The sequence below is a fragment of the Pleurodeles waltl genome, chromosome 7, assembly GCF_031143425.1.
Source record: "Pleurodeles waltl isolate 20211129_DDA chromosome 7, aPleWal1.hap1.20221129, whole genome shotgun sequence".
Lineage (NCBI taxonomy): Eukaryota > Metazoa > Chordata > Amphibia > Caudata > Salamandridae > Pleurodeles > Pleurodeles waltl.
In genome coordinates, this window is record NC_090446.1 from 393622322 (window position 1) to 393649777 (window position 27456).

The 27456-nt window shown below is 45.8% G+C and overlaps 1 protein-coding gene across 2 annotated transcripts in view; it reads right to left on the reverse strand.

The window, feature by feature from the left end:
* The window catches only part of LOC138304105 (fer-1-like protein 4), a 1042026-nt gene that overhangs the window by 105107 nt on the left and 909463 nt on the right, over nt 1-27456 (reverse strand). For both annotated transcript variants that reach the window (XM_069243852.1, XM_069243853.1), the window contains one exon: nt 9722-9892. In XM_069243852.1, coding sequence (XP_069099953.1) covers nt 9722-9892 — 171 coding nt within the window. The remainder of the gene's footprint in view (nt 1-9721; nt 9893-27456) is intronic.

Here is a 27456-nt window from a genome sequence, read left to right on the forward strand (position 1 = left end):
GGAGTCCTTCCTTTAAGGAATACGTATCACCCCTGGGTATCAATTTTCGTATCTTGGACTGAAAACAGAATCCCCACCCTTATCCAAATGGCTGCTCCTCGGTCATACGCTGAGAATGAGATATGAAACTATTGACCCCTCCATTTGCGCTCCAACTTTAGGGCTTCTGGTGTGGTGGGGTGGGTTTCCTGCAGGAAAAGGTGAGCCAGGTGTCTCTGCAGTTGTGCCAATACTCTGTGCCTTTTGTAGGGTGACCCTAATCCTCTTATATTCCAAGTAATTATATTGTATGATTTACCAATTGTGTCCATGACATAGAGTGTGGGACATGGCATGCCGTTTAAGCACCATGGCTATACTGTATTCCACCTGTGTTTTAGCGATGACAGAAGCATTACAGTAACAAAAAACATCCCTACCCAATATATGGTCCAGTGTGGAAAACTGTGCTCGACCATTTTAACAATTACAACATATCTGTGTAAACATACAGAGAACCAGGCTTAAGTTAATGGGGTATCATGGACCACACATCATATTATACAGCTGTGTAGCAGGCATAACTCGTGCTATAGGCCCAGGCCCAGGCCTCTTCTGTCATATATTACTCACATATTAATTCACAGCTTCAGACTAATAATACTAGAATATCTCACATTAGTACATTAAGTGCATGTGTAATGGTAGTCATGAACCTCAATGCCAACAGACAGGGATCAGTGTATTATCTTAGGCTGCAGTGCGGAGTAATGTAGTTACCCCTCATCATCAATCGCAGGATCTTGAAGCAAAGATGAGCCCTCAACAAAAGCAGTCTCCACCTCATCAGAGTTCATTAGAAGTTTGAGGCGTAACAGTTGAAAACAATGCCACACTCACTCTCTTTCAGTGTCTGAGTCTCCAGCCAGGGATGACTCCAAGCTGGACCTAATGCTGGTATCCCACAGAGTAGTAGCCAGCTGGATGGCCTCAAGTTGGCTTTCACGTGCCTGTTGCAGCGATGGATCTCCTCCACCACCGTTTGCGATGTCCTGGTTACGATGGGCACGCCGGGACCGGCGGTATGATTTCTGGGATACAATCTCATGTTGTTGGTCACTCCGTGTGCTCGGAAAGTTCTGGTCAAGCCATTCTCTGGCTGCCGCTGGTGAGTCAAAGAAATGAGAATGTTGATCATGTATAACCTTCAGTATTGCTGGAAAGATCAATTCATATACAAGGCCATGTATTCTGAGATGTCTTTTGACTTCTTAGAAGTGCACCAACACCGTGTAGTCTGGGTTAAAAAGACACTTGGAGCTAGCCACCATGATCGGTGCCCACTCCAGTGCAGCCCAGAGCAGCCCATCCCTGTCCCTGTAGTTCAGTATTTTCACAACTATTGGCAGCAGCAGAGCCCCGGGAGGCAGTCTCTGGGTAGGCACACGGTGCGCCCTTTCCACAGCATAGAGGGTGTATAAACCCTCCGGCGCCACTGTTGCCGGTAACCAGGTTTCGATGAACTGCGTGGGATGATCTCCCTCGGTGCCCTCCAGAAGGCCCACTATAGAGATGTTATTCCTGCACATCCTGCCTTCAGCATCTTCAGCACGCTCCTGGAGTTGTTCCATGTGTTTCCACAGCTGTTTCAACATTGCGTCCTGCTCTATGTGTGCCAGTTCCAAGGTGGCCAGTGCTAGGTCTGTCGACTTGACTCTCTCCGCCAATTTAAGCTGGTCATCCCTCAGCAAATGTAAGTCTGAAGTTAGAGCGCCAAGCTTCTTTTCCATGAGTACTCTTGAGTCACGGATTTCCTGTAGGATAAAATCTAGCTTATCCCTTGTCGGATCTGCTTTCGTGGGGGGAACACAGTCAGAGAGTGTGGAGGTAATCGAGTCCACCGATGGTAGGGAGCGCGCCTGTGCATAGTTTCTACTCTATTAAAAATAAGATAATATATATAGGATATCAGTCAAGTTACCACTTTCATCATGTCATCAGTGATGTGACTGATGAGAGCCTGTGTTAATTCTTGTGTGAGGTATAGTTCTTTGCATGTGGGTCCAATCTATTCTTAGTGTGAAATGGGATTACTTAATTTCACTAGTTTACAGGTTTTGATGGAGTACATTATTGATCCCAAATAAAAGATTTTCACTTAAGGCTTTACATGTTTTAAATGCACATTGTGAAGTAAAGTGATAAAGAGGTTGCAGTGGTACATAATTAAGAGGTTAATCTAGATCCTAGGGCCACATGTACAAAGCTTTTTTCTTGTCGCAAACGGCCCGATTCTGAGAATCGGGCCGTTTGCAACAAGAAAAAAGCATTTGCGATGTATAAACCCTTTTTATGCGATTACGTAATCTATTTACCGAATTGCAAAAATGGTTTGCGAGCTGCAATTAGGAAGGGGCATTCCCTTCCTAATTGCGAGTCGCAGTGCATTGTTTTGTGGTCGTGAATGCAGTCACAAAAGACTCACAGTTTGCACCAGTTTCAAATTGGTGCTAATTCATTCGCACACTTTAAGGAAAACGGGGTGCATAAAAAAAAAAACTGCTTTATTTAGGAGCAGTCACAGACATGGTGGTCTGCTGTCCCCAGCAGGCCACCATACCTGTGAGTGCAGCCATTCCCAATAGGGTTGCAAATTGCAGTCTCCCTCATGAATATTAATGAGGTAGGTCATTTGCAACCCCATTGGGAATCGCAAAAGTGTGAAGTACACTGTTGTACTTTAGGCTTTGTGACTCGCAATTTGCGACTCGCAAGTGAGTCGCAAAACACAGGGTCGTCCATCAGGCCCCTATTGTACTAAAGACATGTAGCATAGTGGCAGTTAAATATTTAAATATATCATGGGTTTATCTGAAATTCTTTTTTTTTGTCAGAATGTTACATAAACAACTATTTTTCATTCTAATTGTGATTTATTTATAAATTTGTATTTGTGTAGCAATAGTGTTGCAGGGGCAGTGCCTCCCTTAGGGTGCAGGGGTGTGGCCCCTCTTATATTTTGCCCCCCATAATCCTCCAATTAAACTAGTGGACTACTTTTAGAGCCCTTCAGGTGTACAAGGCCAATTGCAGCTTGTAGAGAGTGCTGCAGCCTCAGAGAGGTCTTGCAGAAGGCAGTTCGAGCCTGAAGGGGTTGGGCTTTGCAATGTTAATACTAGACACACCTCTAGTACTCATCACAACCAACACAAATGGGCCCAAGTGCGCATGTCAGTTTGGAATGCTCCCTTTCACCATCCAGGCTGATATGCGCTCTAGAGGGCTCTTAGAGTATTGCATTAGGGAGCCGGGTGTGACTCAGAGGTGCAGCACCTGGTCTCAGCAATGAGTGACTAGGTTGTTCACCCAACCCAATCTTGGCACTGCTGTAACAGTAGAAGCTGCATGAGGATTGGCTTAGCGAGACACGCCCTGGAGCCGCGGTGTGAGGCTGCAGTTCTGGACAGGAGTTTACTGAGGTAACGCAGGTATGAGGTGCCGACCATCGCATCTCTACTCAACCCTATTTGTCCACATCAAGCCACCATAAAGGGCCTGCTTCAACCCACTGCACCTCATTTTGGACTTAATGTGGAGTTTGGCCATCAGGAGGGAGTAGTCAGATTTCTAGCACAATGTCAGAGCACACCTGTGGTGGGCGCATGTTCTAAGGGCTGCCAAAATGTTCCCTGTCCTTTTGTATTTTTTATGCATTTCATTGTCGTCATTTATAGAGCTAGGACATATAATGGAGGGCTGCAGAATGCTCTACAGACTTCAGTTAATTGCATGTGATAGTGGCACAGATAGACCTTTCCATTAGCAAAAGTGGGTGCACATGATTGCATCACTACAGTGGGGCCGCCAATAAGTGAGACGGTGGAAAGATGATGGAAAAGAATACTGCGTTATTTCCTGAAGGTGAGCAGTGAAGCGAGAAGTGTGAGGTGGAGAAGGGGAGTTTTCCACTTAGGCAGGGAAAATGAGTAAAAAAACGTTTAATTGTTTTCTCTTTTGTTTCCCTGGGTACCTTAAATACTCTGGGGCTGATTCTGACTGTGGCGGGCCACAGTCCCGCCGACAAATGACCGCACCGCGGTCAAAAGACCGCGGCGGCCATTCTCACATTTCTGCTGGGCCGGCGGGCGCTCTCCAAAAGAGCGCCCGCCGGCCCAGCGGAAATGCCCCTGCAACGAGGATGTCGGCTCCGAATGGAGCCGGCGGAGTTGCAGGGGTGCGACGGGTGCAGCTGCACCCGTCGCGTATTTCAGTGTCTGCTTTGCAGACACTGAAATACTATGCGGGGCCCTCTTACGGGGGCCCCGCGGCACCCCATACCGCCATCCTGTTCCCGCCAGGAACAGGATGGCGGTAGGGGGTGTCAGAATCCCCATGGCGGCGGAGCGCGCTCCGCCGCCATGGAGGATTCCCCCGAGCAGCAGAAAGTCGGCGGGAGACCGCCGACTTTCCGCTTCTGACCGCGGCTGAACCGCCGCGGTCAGAATGCTCGAGGGAGCACCGCCAGCCTGTTGGCGGTGCTCCCGTGGTCGGTGACCCTGGCGGTCACCGGCCGCCAGGGTCAGAATGACCCCCTCTGTCTTCAAATGGCATGGGAACAGCAGGAGAAGACTACTTCGATGGCCAGGGAGTCAGGCCTGTTGATGTGAGTGACCCTGTAAAGGATACCGGCTGACTTAGACTGCATGCCAGAAGTGAGGCCCACTGGTATAGCCGGAGTGTGAGTGAGATGTGGTCAACCTACAAGACTGGCAGCAGCTTAGCTCCTGGATTTAATATGGAAAGGAAGGAGGGTGGCAGGAGAGAGCAGCGCTTTAGCCCAGGCAAGGTGTCATCAAGCAAGAGGTCATGTGATGGACTAGTGTAGTCTGGGAGAGAACATATGTTATTGAGTACTAGACAGATTAAGCACCAGACAGTGTGAGACTTTTTAGGTGCTATCTGTGAGGCATGAGTAAATGTAGAAGGTCACAGACAACAACTGTAGCAAGAGTGTGGATTTCTACCTCGTCCGTGATTCTGGAGCACAGACACTGTGGGGGAGTTAAGGGAGGGCTGGGTCTTTGGTACTAGTTGAATAAGAGTAAACAAAGACTTCGGCGATAGTGAAAAAGAGGCCCATGACAGAGTTCAACCTGCCTCTTACAAGAGCGGCACACAGAGATCCCTTACACTTTGAGACGCGTGTGATATCTCCGGGTCGGAGTCAGACAGGTATGCTTAAAATGCAATTAGGCATGGCAACTCGCTTGGAAAGAGTTATATCGTGCCACTGTTTTACAGTAAGTGATTTTCTTGATCCAAGAGTTTTAAATACATTGTGTGGAAAAGCAACTATGCAATTAATAGGGGGACATGTCTCCATGGCCCTCTCGTGTGGTCAGAGTTATGGGGGTTCCTCTCAGGCCTGTGGGGATGTCTTCTGACCTCACTCGAAATAAAGTAAGGAAAGGGGAAGCGATCATAACAACAAGGCAGAGAAGCATGGCGGCTGAGATAATTCATAATTCATTTTGCGCCCTCAGAGTGGACGCCTGCATCAGGAAAATTGAACAGCCACCGCTTGGCACTGCAGGAGAGTTCTGCTTTCGGGCAGCATTGTCCCGCGGACCCGGGGGTGGATTTGTCTGATAAAATGCTGACACTGTTAAAAATATATCTCTGTCTATAATTTGCGCTCTTCTCCATTTAGAGGTATTCTGGCTGCAAACAAGGAGGGAGAGCTGCTAAAATTAAATGGTGTCAATTCTCAATGACACTTTAATGATAGAGAACTGGTGGAGGAGAGGGAAGGGATCTGCGCCCCTCTGCTAAAGATAGCCAAGGAGCAGACAGCAGCCTCCCGGGAAGGCTTCCCTACAGACACTCACCCAGTGGCAGCCTGATTGGAGGGGCAAGCGAGGGTGGAAGAAACTCTGACACAGAGAAAACATGAAGAGGGCAGAGCAGCCACTGCCATTTTCACAGAGATCACAGGAAGGAGAAGAGCAGTCACTTCTATTCACAACACATCACCAGGAGGGAAAAGAGCTGTCACTGCAATTCGCACACATCACCAAGAGGGAGAAGGGCTGTCCCTGTCATTCACACACATCAGCAGGAGTAAGAAGAGCTGTCACTATCATTCACAGAGAGATCATAGGAGGGAGCATAGCTGTCGCTTCTATTCACGTAGTGGTCACAGGGGGGAGATGAGCTGTCACTGCCATTCACACTGAGACCACAGGAGGGAGCTGTCCTGTCACTGACATTCACATAGAGAGGTACCAACAAACATTAATGAGGAGCTCTGCTCCCTTCGTACAGGATGTTTTGTTTGTTTGTGGTGAACTTTTTCATTTATTTTGACGATTCATTCGGGCCGACATTGCATTCTGGGGGTCTCCTTTGCTATCTGCGAGAAGGGGAGATTCGATGAGGATTCCAGCATCTCTTAATTGCTCACCCCTTCAGCGCTGGTGCTGCCCATTTTATACAGTCAGTTCCTTATCAATTATTTATGTTGCACCTGTAGTTGAAATACGAGTTTAAGCAAACAATTAGCGTTGTGGGACAGGCCCAGTTTCCATTCAGGTGCCTGATATAAGTGCACCCCACTGTGTCTTAAGTCCCCTATAAACGAAGAGCTAGTCAAGAAAGGAAGTATAGTGTGTAAAGATTATGACATGTTTTATGCTTTTGTGTTTTATTAGCATGACATAACTCGCCCCTATCCACCTGGTACCAATTGCTGCACCAGGTCATGAGTCCTCTTTCACAATTGATTTATTAACCTTCATGCTTTCTAAAATTTGCTTGAAAACGTACCGCTTGCCCACTCTTTTTTTCATAATTTTCCCAGGGTGAAGACAAGTCCACCCCCGAACACCATTTATGGCGGCCGGGCCCGCACGCTATGCTCACTCACTACAGACCACTCATTACAAACATTTATGCCCCACCACTTTCAAACCTCACCAGCCGTCACTGTAGTGTTGTGCATTTGTTTGTATTTATTCTTCTAGAGTTGTCCTCGTATTTGAAATGGGAAGTAGTTTATGTGTCGGCACTAAACATAACACCTTAGATGTAAATAAATACATACAGCAGAGCACATGCAGCAGAATATTATTTGATTGATACTATTCTTGCTTTATGGTTGTTTTTAATTTTTAATTGTCCCTGTCCATTATAAATATTGACATTATTACTTTTTGAGGATACTTCGAAAGTTCAAGACTGACATCTTACAACTGGTGAAAAATATACTATTGTGTTCTGGTATGTAAAAATGCAAATAATATTATATTTCAGTTATTATTGATTATAAATGATAATGTACATGGATTTCAGAAAGTTGACATATATTTCAGAAATGTAGTTGCATTTTCCACCGAGAAAATTATTTCAAAACAAATTTGTAAAAGTGTGTATGTGTACAAACTGCCGATATCCAGCCCATTAAGAAGTGGATTACTACTAATGAATGTTTACAACACTAACATGTATAACTATTAATATTATTATATTAATGTTCAAACAACACTGATGTTTTATACTTATGACAAATACTATAATATCATTCCATTAGTGGTTCTTAGTGTTATTTAATTTTTATAATTTTCCATTTCAAAAATATATTTTACTCTTACTATTAGCTTCACTCACATTACAAACATATGGCAAATATGTATTCCAACTCCCAGATGTGCAGCTGTGTTTTCCAGAGATGTGCTTTTGAGAGCAAACCCCCTGTATTTTCCCTGGCACTCACAGGCAAGGATTTGGGCAAAACCTCATAACGTAACCCCCAGTCAAAGGATTCCCTTTTTTGGCACCCTCATTTTTCTGCAAGGGAATCTCACTTGTCGATAGGTTACGTAAGAACTGCACAACAAAAAATTGAAAAGGGATTTTTTAAAGAAAAAGTTTCTCCTGCTTCTTAGTAGTCACATTTGAATTTTTAGAAGAACTAAGCACCGCTATTGATAATACTGAAACTATGGCTAGTGGTAAAACTGTGAGTGCTATTCTAGAAATACTATTATGTATAGTCTTTCTTCTTTTAATAGAAGGTCAAGCACTAATGCTGACACCACTACAATACAATAATACTACCACTGTGACTATTATTTCTTCACCTATTATTAATTCCTCTTTTACTGCTACTATCTCAAGAACTACCAAACCTCTTACGACTACTGCTATTGCTACCACTAATACAAAGGGTACTGTTAATGATGACAGTGCTATTAATAGTGATACTTCTAGTGCTAGAACTACTACCAATAGCATTACTACTATTGGTACAATCAATATTAGTAGCAATTCTGCTACGACTACTGAATCAGCATAGCTTGGCTGTGTTCTGAAATAAGGATGCAAAGGGTAGTCACTTTCTGGTGGTCACCATTTGGTGGCCACATCTGTATAACATGATGAAGTGTTTTTTATATAATTACTACACTGCAAAGCATATGAGTGGAGTGCACCCACTCGTTAAGTAACGTTTCAAGTAAGTTTATTTGAAACTAATGCCTCGAAAGTATTACTCTGCATAATCATTTCATTTATTCTCACATGTAGTGTTCAGAATTCATTTAATCTGAAAGTATATTTGTGTTTTATTAACTTGGCTGGATAAAGGCCTACACAAATATTTTACTTTTCACTGTTAACTTTCAATGTGGAGTTTGTTATTCTTAAATGTTTTCTCTCTGAGATGCAGGTGCTAGGAGCTAAGACAGAGTTAAAAATAAACTTTTTGTGTGTGAAAGATAAGAAAGCCAAAGACGAGCTATACAAAAACGAAGAGGGGTATTCTGGAAGTTTGCAGCAGTAACTTTTTTGATATTGCTGAGAACAAAGTATATCAAGATCAGATGTATGAGGTCTCTAAAAGTTGTGGCTTATAATTAAAAATATTTGGGGGGTTCAGTTGAGGAGCTTCGACTGCAATGTCATTATCTTGGGAAACTTAAAGAAGGTTTAGTTAATGAGAGAACACAGATCCGTTTTCACCCATAGAGCTGAAAGGACACTTCAGAGGTACAGACTTCATGCTTTGATCTTATGTGGCGTCGTGCTACACGCACCTCTATTAACAGAACATTCTCCAGAATTTCTATTCGCTACCTTTCTCAACTATTTTAAATAGCATTAGAGTAGTTTAGAGTTTAGTTTATATGGTTAGCCAGGAGAACTTGGTTCTGGTGACCAAGCGCCACGTGCTATTTCTGTATTGTGGCATTCAAAGTCTAAGTCTTGTCTATGTTGACTTAATATTGTACGGCGGTTAAACTCTCCGTTGGTAAGTTTATAGATCTATACTATGGTTATGAGACGCATTTATGTAACGTAGACTCTGACTCTGTAATAAAGCCCCTATGATTCTCTGATTTGACTCTGAAAATTATTGTGCAGTATGTGGGTTGCACAGAAATTATTTAAATGATTTGATAACTGTTACTCTCTACCCCTCGGAACTGAGAAGAAAAGATTGAGCGGTTCCCAGAATTGGAGATAGGGCCTCATCACTACCTAACTACTATTACAAATGATATGTTATATAAGGATTAGTTTGAGAAAAAATATACATTTTACCTGCACATCTGATTATTTGCATGTCAAACCTTTTGTTGGAAACATTTGAAATCCTAGCTTCAAATATTCTGCATATTGATCATGTCGCAAGGTGAGAAGAGTGCCTCCTACTAACTCAATTAAGGTCGTTTGCTCAACTTACTTGTCATACTGTGAAGCTATGCCACAAATCGGTCGGTGCTTGCTGTAAAATCGGTTCTCCAAGTCAATCTTAGTCTCTCCAATCAGATCATCAGAACCAACCATGTCATGATCAAACACAGATATCAGGATCTCTGTTTCCAAGGGGAAGGACACAGTAACTTCAAAAACCCTAAAGACAAAAAAGATCATTGTAGTGAGAACTAACGTGTCATGCACAAGCAGAATACAAATATTTTAATACATACATGTAAACTTGTGAGACTCAATTCACAGAGAATCCCATCATGTGTAAATCTGGCTTACAAGCTACTGAGATTATTTCAGCATTGTCCCCCTCATTGTTTTTCTCAGCATTATGCTCTAAGAATGGAATAGATTGTAAATTACACATGTTGAATTTATGTCTAGCTCAAAAAGCATGAAAGCATTGCTAAGTCAGTTGGTCTTATCATCCTTTCTAGTTTGTCTGAGCTTGTTTTGTGTTCTCACAAGTTTTTTTAAACAAATTATTGTTGGGGAAGCTGCTGGTGCCTTTGTCAAAATAAAAAATAAAACATTGGCAAAAAGTAAAAATCAGTTTTTGTTCTAAAATATAGGCCCTTATTACATACTTGGCGGGATGTCCCACCTCCAACAGTGCCAGCGGTCAATGAAAGACTGCCGGTGTTGGCGGCGGCATCCCGCCAAAAAATGGCGCATGGTGACTCACCCCCATTGATGGCGGTGTGGCCCACCATGCTGGCGGTCGGTGGCAGGGGTGGATGCTGCCCACCCTCACCGCCACAGCACTCCATACTCCGCAATGCCTATAATGAAGCAGTTATAGGTGTGGCGGTGTATGGAAAGGCGGCGATGGCGGCGGAGTAGCATCCAGGTAGCTCGTTCACTCCCAGAGCAGCATGACGGAAAATGTAAGTGCTGTCCGAAAGGGAAGGGGGAGTGTGTGAGTGCATTGGGGTGTGCGTGAGTGTATGTGGGGGTGTGTGTCTGAGTGCATGTCTGTGTGTGTGCATGTACATGAATGGGTGAATGTGGATGTGGGGGGTTGGGGTGTGGGAGAACCTGTATGTAGGGGTGGGGGGTGGGGGATGGTGACGGTTGGGGTGGAGGGACCTGCATGGGGTGTCAGGGGTGGAGTGTTGGGGGGTCGGTTTTCAGGGTGTGGGGGGTGGGGGCTTTTCTAGGGGCTTGGGGGGTGGGTAGGGATTGTGGAAAGGGGGAGGGGCCAGGCATGTCACATAAAGGTGACAGGAATGATTATTCCTGTCACCCGTATGCTTTCCGCTAGGAATTACCTGGTGGGGTAACTCACCAGGTAATCCCTGGTGGAAATGGGATCGTGATCCCACCGGATGTAATGCCTCCAGCGCCGGGTCGAATGTGCTCACAGTCGGCCCGGCGGTGGACTCTGGCCTGGTGGTTGGTGGCCAGTTCACTATCATGTTCAGAATATGGCGGTCTGGACCGCCATGTTCATATTGAGGCCCATAGTCTAAAACACTGACAGGTAGTCCCTGGCACTGATGGGAATTATTTTGTTTATGGATATGTTTGGTCTGAATGATCAGCATGTTGTCACTTACGGTGAATTTAGCCAATGGCTTAAGTAGGCTGATCCACTGACCTATAATGCAGTGGATGAAAGGAAAATGTCAATGACACAACAATAGGCCAAGGGATGAAAACCACGGACGTCCATTCACCAAAATCCCACAGATAGCAGAAGAGACATCACACTCTATTTCATCTTTACTTTCTATAGCACACACATGCTTACACATACACATGCATTCACTCACACACACACTCCCTTTTACATAGGCACTCTCTCCCCTGAAAGCATGTACACAACATACATTTAAATATGTTTTTTTACTTACCTCAACTGTCAAGGATGGTCATATTCCAGCTAACTGTACTCCTTTTTTTTAGAATAATAGTGAATAATATATTATTTTTCACTATTAACTAAATAAAAAAAAACACTTACTGAAAAGAAGAAAGTGGAGCCCCAAGCAAAGTCCATAAGGAGGAGCTGCCCCTTTGTTCCTGGCACTGATTTTGCCACCTCTGAGTCCAGAGGGGGGCAAAGGCAGCACCAGTTGTCACAAGGGGCAAGGTGGGGGTCGCAGCTGCGACCCCTTGTGAGCCCTAAATGACATCCATGATGAAGATGCTGGGTCAAAGACCCTATAGGTAGGTATATTATATAAATCATTTTAGTAAAATCAAACTGTCCAGGCTAATGCCAGATCAATTGCCGCAATGAGTGTAATAATTGTCTATGTAGATAAGTCATTTTTTCATAGCCTTTACAAACACAGTTTTCATGGTGGAGCATTCTCTGAAACTGAGGTAAACAGCCAGTCATTCTTAACCAGGAGAGATTCACAAACCATTGTTGATGTATGTCGACACTGTTAGCACATTCTATTCTATTCTATTCTTGCGGTCTTGAAGAGAGCATTGCTACTGTTTGCCTCCCAGCACTATTTCAGACATTGCAAGGTTCCTGGCAGAGGAATCATTTGCTGAAGGGCCAATTCTTCAGAGCTTTTTGAAAAGCAAGCTCATGCTCCTGTAAACAAATCTGGGAACCTTTGGCAGATGGACTGAAGAAGAACGGAGGAGTCTCCCTGGGAGATAAGGGCAGGCAAAAGATCTACCCTATGGACTTCCCTATGTAGAATACAAAGAGATTTAAACTGCAATCGGTATTTTACTGGGAGCCAATGCAGGTCCTTCAAGGCCCTAGAGGCTGTGATATACTTAAGAAAATTCCTCAGAAGGGGAGCGGCTGTATTCTGCACAATCTGAAAACTCCTCATAACATAATGAGGTGAGCCCAAAAACAGGGCATTACCACAATCAAGATGGGCTAAAACAAGGGCCTGAATAACCGTTCTTCTGGCAGAGAAGGGGAGAAGGTGGAATACCTTCCACAACAATTTTAGAGTGCCATAGCAACTAGCAGCAATTGATTTAGCTTAGGAGTCCATAGTGAGGCCGGAATCAAGCCAAAACTCAAGTCTCTTTATTAGGTCTTTAGGAGTGGGTAAATAGCAAAGACTACAAGAGACAGCTCAGCGCTAAATCACTGAGACTGTTGCCCAACAGCATAACCTCTTTCTTATCTTCATTGAGTTTCAGTTAACAGCGTGCCATCCAACCAGCCACATTGCTAAGGCAAGAGGTCAAAGAAGAGAAACTACAATTGCATTCCGGGGAGATGAACATGACCAGAGGAGTATTGTCAACATAAAAGACCAACGATAACCCATGGGTTTGGACAATGTAAGCCAAAGGACAGAAGCAGAGGTCTAATAAGGTGGGACTCAAAGAAGAGCCCTGTGGCACTCCACAGCAAGATGGAAGGCTGGCTGAAAGGAAGGTCTGATCTTGGACCTGAAAGTAGCGATGGTGCAAAAAGGAAGAAAGACAATCCAGGGCTCGAACCCCATTACCAACTTAAGCAACCCTCCGCAAGAGGGTGGAATGATCCACTGTATCGAGAGTCGCACTGAGATCTAATAGAATTATGGCTGCCGAGCTACCTTAGTCTGGGATGCTTCTAAGTTCTGCGACCACTGCCAAGAGTGCAGATTCTGTACTATGGGAGGTAGGGTGCAACATGTACTGTAGAACTTTATTAATCCAGACAAAGGGCCTTAGTACATGCTAGAAAGTGCACCAAATTCAGTAGAAAAAATCAAGAAGGGCATATGAGAAGTTATGCTCAGGCGCAGAACACTTGCTTAATAATAAAAAAGTGAATCAAAATATAAGATGTAAATGTTCCAGCACTTTTCATGAGAACAATGACTAGAGCAGACAGCTCTATATTCAGTAAAACAGCGTTCATCAGGTTTACTAGTGAAATACATGCACTTGCATGACTTATAATATGCATAAGTTCAGTGCGAGTAAGCTAGAAAGATTTGAAAATTAGGGGGAAAGATGTTACGTATGATCCCAAAATAAATCATTGCAATGAATATATTCCATTCAGCATATCTGAGGTACTCACAAATGGAGCACTCTTGCAATGCAGTGAAGGTCAGTTAGCAAAATCCGCAGTTAACTTGGGGTGTCTTCAAACAAATGACATGTGTATGAGATTTGCATTCGTGCTACTCCTTCAAGTCCATGACACAGAAATATCGTGGAAAAAATATCTTCTGACAAACATATTGCGTCCTAAAACTGTTTACAGAAATATCGCTCCATTGGCATGGTAAATCTACGCCCAATAGGGTGATGTTTTTCAAACAGTATTTAGGACATAATATTTACGTCATTTGATATTTTGAATCAACAATATTTTGATATGCAATCACAGGGAAGTGCAACGTGCGGCAGGAACATTTCTTTCTGAATCAGGAATGGTCCTTCTGGAGGAATTTCATTCACAATACCCTATTAACTGGAAGAGAACTCAAAGGTGATCCTTCATTCGCCGTGCTCCATAGCCTAAGAAAGTCAGTCAGCGATTTCGTTTTCGGAATTATTCCTTCCTCCAGAAATTAAAGGAGTTTTGAAATATCACCCAGCTCAGCCCCGAAGTCAGCTGGCCTGCATATCTCTGGAATGGGAACTCTTAGAAGAGTCGCAGATGCTGCTCTCCATGCACTGTAATGAAGTAGAAGGTACAAGTAGCAGATTCTCAGCAACGTGATCACTGAAGGTGCCATCAAAGTGCTGTATTGTTATCGAAATAACAATGACGTTACTGTCACCGTCAAGTAATAGCCCATACAAAAATTCCACTTCAGAAATAACAAATATTTAACGCAACCTTTCCCATTTTTGACTAAACAAAATGTATGGTTGTTTTATCATTCTTGTTTATAAACATATTTTAGAACATTAACCCCTTCGCTGCCAGGCGTTTTCCCCTCAGGTGCCAGGCCTTTTATTGGCTATTTGGGGCAGTTTGCGCTTAGGCCCTAATAACGTTTTGTCCACATAAGCTACCCACACCAAATTTGTCTCCTTTTTTTCCAACATCCTAGGCATTCTAGAGGTACCCAGACTTTGTTGGTTTCCCTGAAGGAGACCAAGAAATTAGCCAAAATACATCGAAAATGTAATAAAAAAAAAAAAAAACAGGAAAAAAAGGCTGCAGAAGAAGACTTGTGTTTTTTTCCCTGAAAATGGCATCAACAAAGGGTTTGTTTTGCTAAAATCACCAGCTTTCAGGAACAGGCAGACTTGAATCAGAAAACCCAATTTTTCAACACAATTTTGTCATTTTACTGGGACATATCCCATTTGCACTATTTTTTGTGCTTTTAGCCTCCTTCCAGTTAGGGGCAGAAATGGGTGTGAAACCAATGCTGCATCCCAGAAAGCTAAACATTTCTGAAACGTAGACAAAATTCTAAATTCAGCAAGGGGGGCAGAAAGTCTACTAGATGCCATGGAATTAAAAAAAAATAGTGGGGTGGTGGCTAAAACACTTTTTACCTTCCTTTCACGGGCAGAACAACTTTGGCCCCATTTTTTGGGGTAGGGGTATAACCATACCCCGCCCTCTTACTTTGGAAAAAAAATCTTCCGTGGTCTCTGGTGGGCTTTCAGCCCCCCTTGGGGGCAGATGGGCTTTCCAAAAATAGGCCGATATGGCCTATAGAAATGTGCCCCCATAGGGAGCAACCCCCCAAACAAAACACACAAATACACACACACAAATCCCTTGTGCCTAAGTGGTTTCTGCCCCCCCGGGGGCAGATCGGCCTAATAGAAATAGGCCGAGCTGCAACCAAGGGAAGCACAAATGGCCTAAAATAAATTTGCCCCCCCCAGGGGAGCGAACCTTGCCTAAGGGGTCACTCCCCTTGTGTGAAATTGGCGCAAATAAAAAATCCCTGGTGCCTAGTCGTTTCTGCCCCCTTAGGGCAGATGGGCCTGAAAAAAAATAGGCCGTTCTGCCCCCAAAGGGGGGCAGAAATGGCCTAAAATGAATCCCCCCCCCCCAGGGGAATGACCCTTTCCTAAGGGGTCACTCCCCTTGTGTGAAATTGACGCCAAACAAAAAAAGATCCCTGGTGTCTAGTGGTTTCTGCCCCCCTTGGGGGCAGATTGGCCTAACAAAAATAGGCTGATGTGCCCCCAAGGGGGGCAGAAATGGCCTAAAGACAATTTGCCTCCCAGGGGAGTGACCATTGCCTAAGGGGTCGCTCCCCACATATAAAAAAATAAAAGAAACAAAAAAAATCCCTAGTGTCTAGGGTTTTCTGCCCCACCCAGGGGGCATCAGCCTAATTACAATAGGTTGATCTGCCCCCAAGGGGGGCAGAAATGGCCTACAACAAATTTGCCTCCCCCTCACATGAAACAGACAAAAATCCCTGGTGTCTAGTGGTTTCTGCCCCCCTTTGGGGCAGATAAGCCTAATAAAAATAAAAATAGCCCAATCTGCCCCCCGGGGGCAGATCGACCTAATAGAAATAGGCCGATCTGCAACCAAGGGAAGCACAAATGGCCTAAAATAAATTTGCCCCCCCCCCCCAGGGGAGCGAACCTTGCCTAAGGAGTCACTTCCCTTGTGTGAAATTGGCACAAATAAAAAATCCCTGGTGCCTAGTCGTTTCTGCCCCATTAGGGCAGATGGGCCTAAAACAAATTAGGCCGTTCTGCCCCCAAAGGGGAGCAGAAATGGCCTAAAATGAATTCCCTCCCCCCCCCCGGGGAATGACCCTTTCCTAAGGGGTCACTCCCCTTGTGTGAAATTGACGCCAAACAAAAAAATATCCCTGGTGTCTAGTGGTTTCTGCCCCCCTTGGGGGCAGATTGGCCTAACAAAAATAGGCTGATGTGCCCCCAAGGGGGGCAGAAATGGCCTAAAGACAATTTGCCTCCCAGGGGAGTGACCATTGCCTAAGGGGTCGCTCCCCACATATAAAAAAATAAAAGAAACAAAAAAAAATTCCTAGTGTCTAGGGTTTTCTGCCCCACCCAGGGGGCATCAGCCTAATTACAATAGGTCGATCTGCCCCCAAGGGGGGCAGAAATGGCTACAACAAATTTGCCTCCCCCTCACATGAAACAGACAAAAAATCCCTGGTGTCTAGTGGTTTCTGCCCCCCTTTGGGGCAGATAAGCCTAATAAAAATAAAAATAGCCCAATCTGCCCCCTATGGGGGCAGGAATGGCCTAAATACAATTTGCTACCCAGGGGTCGACCCTTGCCTAAGGGGTCGCTCCCCATATATAAAAAAAAAGTAAACCTAAAAAAAGATATCCCTGGTGGGGTTTCTGTCCCTGGGGGGGGGCAGAAAAGGCCTAAAAATAGTTTACTCCCCTAGGGAGCAGCCTTTGCCCAAGTGGCCGCTCCCCTTATGTATGAACATAACTAAAAAACAAAACTCCCTGGTGTCTAGTGATCTCTGCCCCCTTTGGGGGCAGAGTGGCCTAATAAAAATAGGCCGATCTGCCCCCAAGGGGAGCAGAAATGGCCTAAAAGTACATTTTCCCCCAAGGGAGCGACCCTTGCCTGAGGGGTCGCTCCCATATACATAAAAAAAAAATGATCGCTGGTGTCTAGCGGTTTCTGGCCTCCCTGGGGGCAGATCGGCCTAATTATAGTAGGCCGATCTGCCCCCGGGGGGGGCATAAATGGGCTAAAAATAATTAACCCCCCTGGGGAGCGGCTCTTGCCCAAGGAAACGCTCCCATTATTCAATTACAAAAAAAAAAAATCCCTGGTGTCTGGTGGGCATTTCTGCTGCCCGATCTCATCGCAATCGGGCAGCAGAAATGCTGAGAATGACATCAAAGGAAAGGAAAGGCCTTTCCTTTCCATTGATGCCTTTCTCGGCCCCTCCACGTGATCGTAGGAGAAATGCAAAAGCATTTCTCCTCCGATCGGCCCTGGAAGCTAAGCTTCCAGCACGGAGGGCCAGGCCTCTGATGAGGTCAGTGCGCGATCGGATGCTGACTTCAACAGATGCCAAGGGAGGTCAGAGGGGGCGGGGGTGGAAGGGGTAGCAATTCCCCTTCCATCCCTGCCCAGGGGAGGGGGGTACTAGGCCCCCAGGGGGAGTACTAGCGCCCCTATCTGGATGTAACGGTTACGTCCTGGGCATCAGAGCAGTGCTGCCCAGGACGTAACTGTTACGTCCAGGGCACCTAAGGGGTTAAATCAGAGCCATATTGTTAGCAGGGACACAGACAAGAAGTACAACAAAAAGCATACTCCTTCCACAAGGAATGTTATGCTCTTCCCCGCCTAGCCCTTGGGCCCAATTAGAAGAAAACACCTGCCTCCCAGTTGTATCTCATTCTAAAACACATTCTCCCACCATTTTAGGCAGCATTTTTGCATGCCAGCCATTTTTATACTTTATACATCCAGTTACAAACATACATACATATATACGTTTAGGCACACACATATTCACTCTATACAGCACATACAGTCATAAAATGCTGCTTCATTCAGTTTAATAGGTTACTTAGTAAGTTCCAGTACATAGTATGACAACAGTATTTACAGCTGAGAAAAAATATATATGATGAAACATAAAATACACTTTAAGTGTGGCTGAAATAGTGGCCATACAGGAGGAAATTCTGGCCTTGATTCACAAACTGTAGTAGGTTTTGCAGTACTATAGCGGTCCTATAAAACTTACTACAAAGTGCTATTTACAAACTGCACATTTAAAATTACTTACACTTTTGAATAAGTTTACTACTTTTCACTTTTCCAAAACTGCACTTTTTAAGTAATTGATAGTTTTGCAGTAAGTTACCATTTTTTAACGAGCTCCTACCTCTGTTATTTTCCATGGAAATAGTGGTGCAGTACCACTGGTTGTCCATTTATAGTGCTGGACTTACTACAGAAGTGTAAGGGCCCGATTCACAAAAGTAAACTTAGACCAGAAATCTAAGTTTAGACCTTAAGCCTAGCTCCTGACCTGAAGTCTAATCTTAGAAATTAAGTCTAACTTTAGTCCTGAACTTTAAAGTTAGACTTCAGGGCTAAAGTTAGACTTCAGGTCTAAATGAAGACTTTAGATCTAAACTTAGACTTCAGGTCTAAACTTAGACTTCAGGTCTAAGTTTACTTTTTCGAATCAGGCCCTATGTTTGTGAATATTAAAAAGTAGTAAACTTACTCAAGGTGTAAACTTATTCAAAAGTGTAAGTTATCCTTGTAAATCAGGCCCTTCTTAGACTTTGGCATCATTCTGGGCCCAATTCACAAAGGTAAACTTAGACCTGAAGTCTAAGGGCCTGATTCACAAAGGTAAACTTAGACCTGAAGTCTACGTTTAGACCTGAAGTCTAAGTCAGACCTGAAGTTTAACTTTAGACCTAAAGTTTAAGTTAGATCTGCAGTCTAACTTAAGAACTGAAGTCTAAATTTAGACGTATGACGTATGAGGGAGATCTGACACGTATGAGGCAGAAAACGTGCCATATCATGAGTTGTTATTATTTTTAGTTATTTTCATTATATGCATCATGTACCTTTTTCACATTATTTATTCAGTTACAAACTTAAGTACTTTTACACTAATTTACCAACCACTACTTTTAAAATGACAAAGAGTTAACATCAAAGCCAAAAATTAGTGTTTAGCTCATTTGATTAACTGAGCTGTATGGGATAAAGATTTCTGAAAAAAAATGTGTCAAAATGTAACTTCTAATCATAGATCCAACCACTCCTTCTCCCCACCTAAACAGCTTCTCATCTCTTGTTTCACCTACAATTACCTAATAATACATCATTCTCAGCAAACTTGCCAGAAAACTAAACTTCATTCCAGACAAAAACTATCTCCAGCCAAACTGGCAGTCTGGTAATGTTGAATAAGTGATTGATCCACAACAATGTATGAAAAATGGGTCAAAAGGTAATATTTGTATTCCTATAATTAGTAAAACAAATGTATTTTCAAAAAATAACAGCCCAAAGATTTACATTGGCTAGGATACTCTCTCAAAAAGGGGATGGATGGGGGTGCAGCATGCCTGGCCTGAAGATGGCCACCACTTAGGCGAGCTCCTCAGGCCTAAATAATCCTGTGCCCAAATTGACAATTTGAGCTGCCTGTAAAGTTACCCTGCCTGATGTTCACCTGGAGCGACTAATCCTGTAGAAATGCCATCTTCGCCATCTGCCACATGGCTGGGATAGAGCATGGGCCGGAGGGCCTATTGTGAGGCCTGCGGATTAGCGGGGCCTCACCTGCCTAGCTTCACTGCCTTCTGTGCTCTGTAAGGGGACTTTACATCCCCAGGCATCCATATCTGCAAGTGGGCTGGGAATTGATTGGCCCAGTCACCAGGACTCGTGAAGGAAAAACTGTATCAGGGACTGGGCCTTTCATTGCTGACCAATGGCCCTGTAAGTAACTGCAATGTAGACCCCGGATGCTGAGCGGCTCAGAAGCCAAGCTCCATCCTGTGCCCCCTGCCATCCTAAGGGGAAAAAGGTGAGCGAATGGCAGGGGGCTAGGCTGAGGACCTCTTCCCCAAAAGTGTTGGCGTCAGGAGGCCTGAGCCTACCCAAAACTTTGCAGCATGGGCCGCGATCTTGCAATGACAAAGCTGACCGCATAGGCAATCCTGCTGGCCCATCCACAGGGGGAGCACACTGTGGAGGCATGCAGCAGGGGGTGCGGGCAGCTGGACATGGTGCCCACTGTGCAGCCTCTTGCCTGCTATTGCGCCCTGTTAAGCCTTGCCGTTACACTGCTGGGAGTGCTGAGACACCTGTCCTTGGGAGGAATACTGTGGTCAATCCTGCTCACTACTGGCCTACAGCAAATGGGATATCTGCTCCTTGGTGGGAATCCTGGCCACATTCAGTGCCCTATGGGACTGGTTCTGGATACTGTGTTCCCTGCAAAGTTTTCTATGCTGTTGTGCTGAGCCCGGGTCTGTATACATTGCCACTCTCAAAAGGTGTAAGGTGAGAGATTGACTGGGGGCCTGCTGGGGAACTCTGCCTTGGAGGTGGTGCTGCTGCTTGGCCCCAGTGCCCCCTCAAGTCATAGAAAAACAGGCCACAGTCTTGTGGCATCAGGACTGACTGCATTGATGCAACTGCTGGTCCTCATCATAGGAAGTGCACATTGCAGAGAATAGCAGTAGAGGTGCAGGTTTCTGGACTTTGCCCCCCGCATAGCGTCCTGTCTGAATATTTGTCTGACATTGTGCTGAGTCTGGCCCCGTCTTTATGTCAGTGTGAGTACTGTGGTACCTGTTCTCAAGGGGACCTCAGCAGCCATAGATGATAACTGCTGGCTCTTTGCATTTGGTTTCTTGCTCCATGATGTGTCTTTTGGTCCTACCGAGCACCCTGTGGGCCTAGGTCTGAATGTGGAGCCCCCTATAGGTTCTTCACAGCTGTTATGCTGAGCTACCTGTGGTTCCCTTGAACTACTCTGAGTTAAGTCTGCCCTGTCTGTGCTTGACTCCTGCCGCAGGCTCAACATCATTGGTCATGATGGCTAAATCTCAGCCAAAACTGAAGTTTGAGCTGCAGAAGACTCAACGGCCCCAGAGATGGTGGAGAACTGCACCAAATCCTGAATGCCCTGCAGCTTAGTCTTACCAAGATTGATGGGAAGATATGTGCTCTCTCCTATAGCATGGACAGGATGTCGGAACGCATCGACAAGCATGCAGAGCATCTGGATATAGTGAAGTGACAGGTATCCGATGCAGAGGACATACAGGTCTCAGCTTCGGGAACGCAGAAACAACTGGAGAAAACACTTACCACACTGAATGCCAAGGCTGAAGACATGGAATCTCACTCGTATTTAAACAATTTATGTAAAATGGTCTCAGCAGAATCCACAAATGTCAGAAACATGGAAACCTTCGTGAAAAGATTTTTCATTGACTTGGTCGGGAGAGAGACTTTTCCCGACATCTTTGTAGTGGAGCATGCTCACCGTACTGTGACTGTGACACAGCGCTCCGCCGGTCCTGGGAATTGGGAACATTCAGCTGCAAGGGCAATGAGCTATCCATTTTCCCTGATTTTATGCCACAAGTCCAGGAGGCGGAGAGACAGTTACTCCTAGCAAAACGTAAGCCACAAGAACTGAAACTTGACTACTCTATGCTTTACCCAGCTCGCTTATATGTTAGTGTTGACAGGAAGACCTAGATTTTCAGCGACCCAATGCTTCTACAGAAATTCCTTAAGAAACGAGGAACAGCAGGTGCCCGTCTGCACTTACTGAGATCAGAAGAAGATGAGTTGGAGGCCTCTCAGGAACCAGAGGGGCTGGAGTAAAGTCTTTCTTGTTTCCCATTGTGCCTAATCACGTACCTGTTCTCTTCTCCTTTCTCCCATTTTTCAATTTTCCTTATGGGCTGTTGAATATGTTCATGCTGCCATTGTGAATGAGTAGTATATTCTAAAGCCCTAGTGCTGAGGGAGGAATTCCTGGAAGGGTTGCAGTGGATTTTAGCTGTGCAGGCCCTTTGTGTCCTGGCATGTTTGCACCTCCTGTGGACTGATTGCGGCTCCTGGTTGTAGGTTGCCATTAGGCTGGCTGAAGTTTATGTTATGGATTGCATGAGTGGCTGAGAGGTGGTTCTGTGATGTAAGCAAGTTTAGCACACACTATCCTCAGAATGCACCCCCCCTCAACTTTCTGCAGCAGGTGTGCTCAGCGGGCACTATCTGACCCCATGTTTGTACCACATTGTTAATCTTGGGGTTTCATTCTAGGGGTATTGGATGGGTCTGGGGCAGGTGATGTACATCTGTGTCATTTGTTGGGGGGGCACAGTGTAGTTGGTGGCTGGGTTGGGCTCTGTACAACTACTTACCTTGCACTGGCAAGTGCTGATGGTGGTACGAGGGTTGCAGTGTGTCTACATTTTTTATTTAGAGAGGTGTGGCCATGGTTTACAGAGGGGTGAATGCCAAAGCAGATACAGGGCGCCCGTTACAACTGAGTTTCCTTACATGGAATGTACAGGGGTTGAAGGACAGCAGGAAAATTTGTAAAGTGATATTATACTTACACTGCCATGTAATTGATGTAGCCCTTTTTCAGGAGACTACCTGGCTCCGGTCAGAGGACTGCTCTTGTAGAAAAGCATGAGGTGCACTTGCTATGCAGTGGGTTTTACTGCACATGCACATGGGGTGTTAATATGGGTTTGGCACAACTCTGGAATACAGCTTCAGGATGTTACAGTCGACCCAGGGCGGTGTTTCATAGTTGCGCGTTGTCACAAAGATCACTTTGCCATGCTGTTGGTGGTGATATATGGCGCTAATTACCACAATCCACAGTTTCATTATGCTCTGCACACTAGGCTCGCTCAATATGGGGACTTGCCTCAGATTTGGGGTGGCAACTTTACCTATGTCTTATCTTCGGATTTGGATTGCTCCCAGGGCCCGCCCCGGTGGCCCCTGGCTGTGGCCCACACTTTCACTGCTATTGGCTGACCAATGCAGACAATTAGATGGCTGGTGCAATCAATTCCCTACGGGCAGAAGGTTCACTCACTATTCCACTGTCCAAGACATACACATGTGCATTGATTATTGGCCTCTGGCTCGCATGGTGACTCATGTCCGGCATTGCAAACATTTACCACAACACGCTTTGACCATTGCCCAGTTTTACTGGCTCTGGAACTAGATGGCTTAGGACTCCCAACATTTTCCTGGTGGTTCCCGCTGGATTCTTTGCTGGATTCTGTGTTTTTTGCGAAGAGCTTGCTCAGGTGATAGATACATTTTTCTACACTAATCTAAGGTCTGTGGAGAAATTTGCCACTATCTGGGATACTTTTCAAGTTTATATTCGTGGAGTTACCATCTCAAAACATGCGGGAGCGCTCTGCTTTATCTGAGGTCGCTTGGGAGGCTTGAGATGGAAGTCGCTGCCTTAGAATGCACCCATAGCAAAACACCAGAACAGAGACTGCTGGGCATTATTACAGCCTGTTTAGTTGAATATAATGAACTGGCCATGCACCTGGGTAAATATCAGCAGCAACTTCTCCGCTATGGCAGAGGAGCATTGCCCCTTTTTATTTTTCTAGGCTGTGGGGCAATGGGGGATTACAGCCATGGAGGGGAAGTGGTGTGCACTTCCCTCAGTGCGCATGTGGGTTTGACTGGCCATCTCAGGACAGCCAAACGGACATGTGCACTGAGATGTCTCCAGTCCGAGCTCTGTTGTCAGGTTGGAGACAGCAGACACAGGCTCCCGGTTTGCCTGTGGGTGCAAATCGAGGGCATTCGGGCCAATCCTGACACTGCTCTCATGCTGCCAGCAGCAGCAGAATGAGAGCAGCATTAGGATTGGCCACAGGGCAGGCTGGGAGCCTATACCTGCAACGGACAGTGGAGCCTGAAGAGCAGAGGCGCTGATGTGGCGATGCAGGAAAGTTTTTTTTTGTTGTCTTGTTGTTTTGTGTAACACCCCCCCCCCTTCTTCCCCCCCCCTCTATGTCTCGATACCAGTCGTGACTGGTAAATATAAACCAGCACGGATTTATGGTGAGGGTTAACGGCCAGGCACTACACTTGCAGCCCTTATCTGACCTAGCTGGAAGGTTAGTGCTGTGCCATTTATTCAGGATGAACAGGGTGCACCTCAGCATGTAGCCAATCAAGTGGCTGATCAGTTTCAACGTTATTATTCTGACCTCTATACATCCTGTATACCTCATGATGAGCAAGCCACAGCAGACTATCCCTCCCATATCACCATGAAATGGCTGATGGCGGTGCATCAGGAACATCTCATGGCTAGGCTCTGCCCTTCTGAGATTGTAGCAACGCTCAAGGATATGCCAGGAGGGAAGGTACCAGGAAGTGATAGGCTGATGGTGGCCTTTTATTAAACTTACCAGGACAAACACATGCCACACTTAGTTAACTTCTTTGGGCAGGTGGTGCAGGATGGGCACATGCCCTCCACGATGCACAAGGCACTGTTAGTCACCTTGCTTAAACCAGGTGAATCAGCTGATTACTGCTCAACTTACAGACCATTATCATTATTGAACAAAATCTTCACAAAAATCCTTGCGAACCACCTAGCGCCTCTGCTCCCAGCAGTAGGTCCAGAGCAGGCTGACTTAAAAACCCAACGATCACTTATATGCAATCTCTGCACCCTTTTTGATGTGATCTCCTGTATTGACCACCCAGAAGTGCACACCACAATTATGTTTTGTAGATGCATAGGAAGCATTCAAGTCTGTTGAATGGGGATGTATGCCCTCTGTGTCGCACTGCGTGAGAGTGGAAGAAAACATTCTGAACTGGTTCAGGTCTTGTACACTGAGCCGACCGTGCGCGTCCGCGTCAGTTGCATAGTGTCTAACCCCATATCCATCAAGAGAGGCACGCACCAGTATTGTTCCCTGTCTCCTCTGTTGTAAGCACTCATGGTGGAGCCCTTAGCTTGTGCCCTATGCAAATACCAAGATTATCATGTTATAGGTTTCCAACATTAGAATTTGATAATGTCAGCCTATGCTGATGACGCGCTTTTATGTATCCAAAACCCGAAGTGCAATCTTTCTCCTGTCCTGAGATAGGTTGTCCTCTGGTGGGCACTCTAGGTTACAAATTATTGGGTTAAGACCCTGATATTCCTACTAACTCTGGCCATGACCCAAGTACCACTGGAGTGTCCATTGCAGTTGACTACAGACCAGACGTGGCTCATCTGTTTGGGCAGAGGAGCGTCGCCTCCCACCCGCCAGCAGCAACCACTGCAAAGCCTTTTACAAGGAAAGGAACAAAAACTCTGTTTATTATCCTTTCCATGTGAAAGGGGTGGGTCATTGGGGGTGATGAGCTGAAGGGAGTGCACTGTGCACTCCCCTCAGAGCGCATGTGTGTTTGGCCGGCCATCTCGGGCCAGCCAAACACACATGCATACAGGGCTATCTCTAGCCCAGCAACTGTGTTGCTGGGCTGGAGAGAGCCTGCACAGGCTCCCAGTCTGCCTGGGAGCACCCTGGCTGGGCGCTCCCTGCCAATCCTGATACTGCTCTGATTAGCGTTGTGATTGGGCACAGGACAGGCCGGGAGCCTGTGCCTGCAGCTGCGACGGGAGAGGCGCAGCCCAAAAGCAAAGCAGGCAAATGATTTTTTTAATGAACTTTCTCCCGTGCCCCTTCACGCCCCCCTGCCGTGCCCCATGCCCCTGCCCTGCCCTAACAAAGCCACGTGAGCCGCTCCTGCAACAGACCCAGTGCAATATTTAGGCACAGACCCAGAGGTAGCTGTGAGAAAACTTTGGGAAAATGCCTCGTTGAGGCAATTGACTGCTAGATCTATTGGCCCCTCTCTCTCTGTGGTCAGATTGCCATCCTGAAGATGGTAGTGTTGCCCCGCTTTGTGTTCTTATTTGCGAATATCCCCATGCTGCTGCCCAGCGAGGTTTTGTGGACCCTAAGTACTTTGATGGCACACTTGGCGTGGACTATCAAACATGCATGTGCGATGGGATACACTCACACTCCCTTATGCATCTGGGGGTTGAACGCTCCAGATCTTGAAGCTTATTATTGTGCTGTGTAATGCATGTTCATGGTCAGGTGGATGTCCCTCACCTGTGGATGAAATGGGATGCGCTCCCCCATTGTCTTTGCCCCACTCTTTGTGCAGCAGGGTATACTCTGGTACCAGACGGCAGACCACACTGGTACCACACAATGAAACAATCTGCAGTCTGGGTCCCTGCTATGCTCCCCCAGCTGCCACTTGAGTGGTGCATGCGATTTCCCCTGGGACAGGAGAGGGCCACGGCGAGAGCTCTTCAGGGGCTTGGACTGCAATGTATTAGCAACTTATTTGAAGAGGGAACCCTCTGTGACTGGGCTCAGGTGAGTGCCCAATGTGAAGCACCCACCCTTCTGGTGCATTTTCAATCCTATAGGGCATGGCATACGCTGCGGGCTCTGCTGGGTGGGTCACTAGCGGAGCCGTCCAAGTTACCCACTCTGACCTATTTACTGCACGTGAAATCGTCGTGGCATGCGATTGCTAAATTGTATGCATTCTCACAAGAGGCCTGTCAGCCCGGTGTCTCTAAGGCTTGTATGGACTGGCAGGAAAATTTGGAGATAGTCATCACTAACAAGCAATGGGTTTGTACTTATTTGGCGTTCTCGTCCATCTCCTGAATGGCTTGGATCGGCTAAAACACTTAAAATACCTTAACCATGTGTTTTACACCCTGGCTCAACTATTCCCCTATGGCCTGTGCAAGGACTCCTGCTGTCCGCACTGCAGAGAGCGCTGGATTCGCACATGTGGCATGGTACTGCCCTGGCATACAGCAATTCTGGCTCACTGTGATCCAGATACTGCAGGAGAACATGCGTGAACCAATAGCATCTACCCCTATTTTAGCATTATTAGGCTTCAATAACGTGGGCCTTCTGGTGGCTTGTTGCACTGGGGCTACTATGGGTGTGGCGTAGAATAGGCATGCATTGGAAAAAAGGCTCCCTCCCTACATTACAAGATTGGCATACTGATATAACATACAGCAAAACCCAATCTGATGCTTATCATGATGTTATGCTGCTCTGTAGCCATCAGAGGGACATTTGGGGGGCCATATCAGGCGTACCTCGTGGGCTCAAGGGACGGTGATGATGAGGAAGAAGGAAAGTGTTTTGCAGTGTTGTAGATACGCTGCTGCATAGTGGCCCATCTACCTTTTGAGGGTGTGTCACACTGGCTGTGGTTGTGTGTGGGACTGT